The sequence below is a fragment of the Saccoglossus kowalevskii genome, chromosome 3, assembly GCF_978046115.1.
Source record: "Saccoglossus kowalevskii chromosome 3, keSacKowa6.1, whole genome shotgun sequence".
Classification (NCBI taxonomy): domain Eukaryota; kingdom Metazoa; phylum Hemichordata; class Enteropneusta; family Harrimaniidae; genus Saccoglossus; species Saccoglossus kowalevskii.
Window position 1 is genome coordinate 31,374,854 of NC_140643.1, and position 4,364 is coordinate 31,379,217.

Below are 4,364 nucleotides of genomic sequence, written 5' to 3' on the forward strand. Positions count from 1 at the left end.
TGTAAAAATTACACACAACCTTATACACTATGTATGTCATATATAATTCATTGTGTAAGCTGTTGATACATCTGTGATATGTTCTTGCTACAGAATGCAGTGATAAAATTGGACGACATTGTTTTCCTCGCTACGTCATGTTACAAACTTCGTCGCCCGAAGACGCGATATATAGGAAAGGATACGCTTTCTGGCTCATTCTCCAGAGTCCCACTCATACAGTGTTTATCACTCAGTTATTATGCTTTACATTAATTACCAGAAAATATATTTTTATACTATTATGTACACAGATAACTCTTACCAAATCAGTATTCCCGAGCCATCGGTCAGCATGAAGCAGCAAATACGTAATCATAATATCAGCGAACCCCTGGTTGGAGTTGTTCCAAATGACGTCATCAATCAGTCAGCTACACAAACGGAAAATGGTATGGAAGTTCCACATAACCACAGCAACACAAGATGTGGTATTATTGGATTCTACCCAGAGTGTCTCCAACGTTTTTCATCGATCAATACGTTCTTTGTCCTGTTGTTATTCTCGGGTATGGCATTTGCATATGGTATAAGTGTGTCACACGTGAGTATCACTAGTCTTCAGATACGATATGGACTTTCCAGTAGTTTCATTGGCATATATAATCTTCTAAACATGACAGTACTCACCTTGTCTGTAATCGTCGTGACATTGCTGGGAGGACGTCCCAATAGCCACAAACCGAGGTGGGTGGCAGGTGGAATGTTTTTATGCGCCATTGGGTTCTTCATGAAATCGGTAACACAATTTTCATCGCCGCTCTACGACTATCAACAGAATCTGCGGGTTGAGAGAGGCGACCCTAGTTCCCATGAGCTATGCAGTGACTCGGATTTAAACAATTCATACAACTTTCTAGATTATGAGAGATGCAGCGACACCGATTCCTCGCGTTCTATCATTCCTATAGGGTCTGAGATGGTTATACTTCTGTTGATTGGCAATGCTTTAATTGGATGTGGAAATATTCCAATATTCATATTAGGGATTGCTCATATTGATGATAATGTCAGCAAAGAAAAGTCACCCCTGTACATGGGTATGTATGTATCATGCAGTAACAGTAATGTGATATCATATTTTTCCTTATCACATGACCACGGTGCATATCATTCACGACGGTGCCGTTTTTTATTTCTGCAATTTGAAGATTTCAGACTCGGTAACAACAATTACTGACATTGTGCAATGACAATGATTACTTAATAATGTCTGAAAGTTACCGAAATATAGCTCGTGTAATGACTAGACAAAACATGTTTGTAAAACTGTTTAAAATTATGATCATTCTGAATAGTTACACCAATATGAGATTTTGATTCTCCTAATCAAAAGCGTTTGTTTACTTCACTGAACCGCCATTACTGCTTGTCGATTCAGTTTACTGTCCAGATGCGTAAATACCACTGATAGAACTAGCCCATAATTGAATAAAAATGTTCTCAATGTGTCTCTAAGACCGCAAATACATTGTAGGTTCCAAACAATAATTATTTGATGATAGAAATTCCCAATCTGTGACCGTGTTATATAATATTTATCAGACCCGTGTAGTAATGTTCATATGTATCACACCAAAGGCTACACTCGTTTTAAGCCGGTTAGTCGTCACCTGACAAATTGTCCAAATATCTCGTTGACAGTCCACATATTTCGACGCCGCTTTAATTAATACGATAATTCATTTGATACCCTGTATGTAAGTCAGAAATAACAGAAATATGGCACAATGTTAGTGATTTATCCTATATAAACTGGACAGAATTCTGGAGTACATTATTTCAACCATTGGACGAGTGTAGGCTTTATATTGAATCCAACAATGTTCTACTGTGACCTTTGTATGTGGCAGTGCAGTGTTTGAATGCTTGTCTTAATCACTGATGTTGTTGCTGTTATATATATATATATATTATGTATATATTAATGAACCAAGTTATAGAACACATTGCTACAGCAGATCCCGAGTCGGTGAACATATGTGAGCAACATCGTGCGTCCAACCTGCGCACGCTGGTTGTCAAAATGACGTCACAATGTGCTGGCCTACGTGGCTCACATTATTTGTTGTCACGTGATATACAAAATAATCTTTGTAATATATTTCATAGGTATATTCTTTGCAACGTTTGGAATGGGTTCAGTGGTAGGTATGCCAATAGCTTCGTATTTTACAAACATATATGTAGACTTTTATCGAGTAGATGGCGTTGACATTGACCCAAGTGATCCAAGATGGGTTGGAGCATGGTGGCTTGGATATATTATCATATTTCTGACGACACTTGTTATATCTTGCTTGTTATTCCTTGTTCCTAAACAACCACCAGAGACACAGCATAGTGTAAGGCTGGACACAGTAACACAAAGATCAATTCATGGCGGAAATATAAAAGGTGAAAATGATGCTTAATACTTTTCACACAGAAAATGTTGAAAGGCGGTGGTCGTCGCGCCGCGCATGTGCGACATTTGATAAATATTGATTTTCCCATAATCCAATGCGCTTTTCTAATCAAATCACGAGTATGTGCTTTGACCTGCGCGCGACATACACAAACTACTATCGGTGACTTATTCGATACCTTCCAATCACCGGAATAATTACCTAACTGAAGCTTGGTAATCTCTCAGTTTGTACACGGAGGACTGCGCATATATGATACCCGTGTCTCGCGCATGCGTGGCGCCATGACCACCGCCCCTTAAAATCTAACCTTTCGGTCACAATATTGTCAAATATAGTAAACTTAATTGTGATCGAAGACGATCTGGATGCTTAACGCACATGTGATATGCTTACCATTTTCGTGCTTAGGAGTGGCAGTTTAACAATTCTCCTATGTGCATTATCACTGCGAACAAACATAACGGATGTAGTTTACCGTCATGGCATTGAAACACGACTGTAACATGACTACCGACAATCGAAAATAGTAGAATATATTCAGAATCGACTGATTATTATTTATTGATTATATGATCCTCATTGTAATTTTGCGGTATTGTACTGGGTATTTTCATCCCACCATATTGAAAAATGTGCAGTATCCTCGTAATAACTTCGTAGTATGATAAATTACATTTGTTGTACACTATTTAGTCAAGCAAAAGATAACCTGTGTCGGCACTCAGTAATATTAATATGAGTAATTAATCTGAGAGGCATCTCAAAGTAAGCAATTTACGAATTTCACTGTAGGTTTATTTAATAACACACCTTAATAAGAAGTGCAATATAGCGTGTAAGCTATTTTGAACAGTTGATTTTTTCAACGGGAGTATTCATATTGATTTTACTGAATGCCGACACAGGTAATCTACAAATACATGTCGAGGTGAATTACCCTGTGATCATAATCTCTTCGTAGAATACTCACGCACGTTTATGCGACTGATATGCAGTATGACGGTGGTATGCGACATCCTTGGCAGAGCTGTAAGCCATGCTTTACTGGACGTGACACTGTTCTATGCAAAGTATTTAGAAGAGCAATTCCGATTAACAACTGATGTGGCCGGTCTGTTGATGGGTATTTATAGTGACCGTAACTGTTGTCATTACAGATTGCTATACATATTGCTGTTGCCTTTTTTGCAATTTCTTAATTACACGTAATTTTGGTGAAGGACCGCTACGCTGAATTATTTTGTGTTACATTAACTATTTGTTTAATTATTCTGTTTATTCGTTTTAGCTACGTGCATGCTTTTCCCTGCATGCTTTGGATTTTTCATAACTGGCGCAGTACTACGTCGCTGGAATCCAACTCTAATCCAACTTGCAAAATTACTTGTGTTAATGGATATAGTGGCCGTAATTCTACCAGTGGTGAAGATGAAGCTAGGTTGTGATACCGAACAGTTTGCTGGCGTCACCGCACCTCAACTTTATAGGTAGGGGAGCAGACATTTTTGAAATTCCAATCGCTGTGACCACGTCTGAATTCTCATCTGTCATAGTCGTAACAGGTTTCCTTTTTAAATATTTTTATGGGCAAAGTTAAAGATTCGATACCATCATTTTAAATCTATGAAAATATGTTGACTATTGTGCTTGTGTGTGCTTCCAAATATAATACAGCCAAAACAAGGTCAGCTTGGACGTTCAGTTGTGAGACATGACAAAATACTGCCAAAACAAAGTCAGCTTGGACATTCAGTTGTGAGACATGACAAAATAAACGGTGCCAGTGATGGATTTCGCGAATGAAAGAACAAAATAAACGCAATCAAAGGCGCCGACCACACGTGTTGGAAATAAATAGAACGCGTTGCGACGAGAAATCTCACCTGCATCTTTCACTCACGCAAACGCACACAC

General features: G+C 38.3%; 1 protein-coding gene across 1 annotated transcript; it reads left to right on the plus strand.

The window, feature by feature from the left end:
- Window positions 1–334: 334 nt before the first annotated feature.
- On the plus strand, window positions 335–3,941 carry LOC102808215 (solute carrier organic anion transporter family member 3A1-like). The gene is made up of 4 exons (XM_085497448.1): window positions 335–1,079; window positions 2,152–2,436; window positions 3,412–3,588; window positions 3,739–3,941. Exons 1-4 carry the CDS (start codon window positions 335–337, stop codon window positions 3,939–3,941), a joined length of 1,410 nt encoding a protein of 469 aa, XP_085353574.1.
- Window positions 3,942–4,364: the final 423 nt, after the last annotated feature.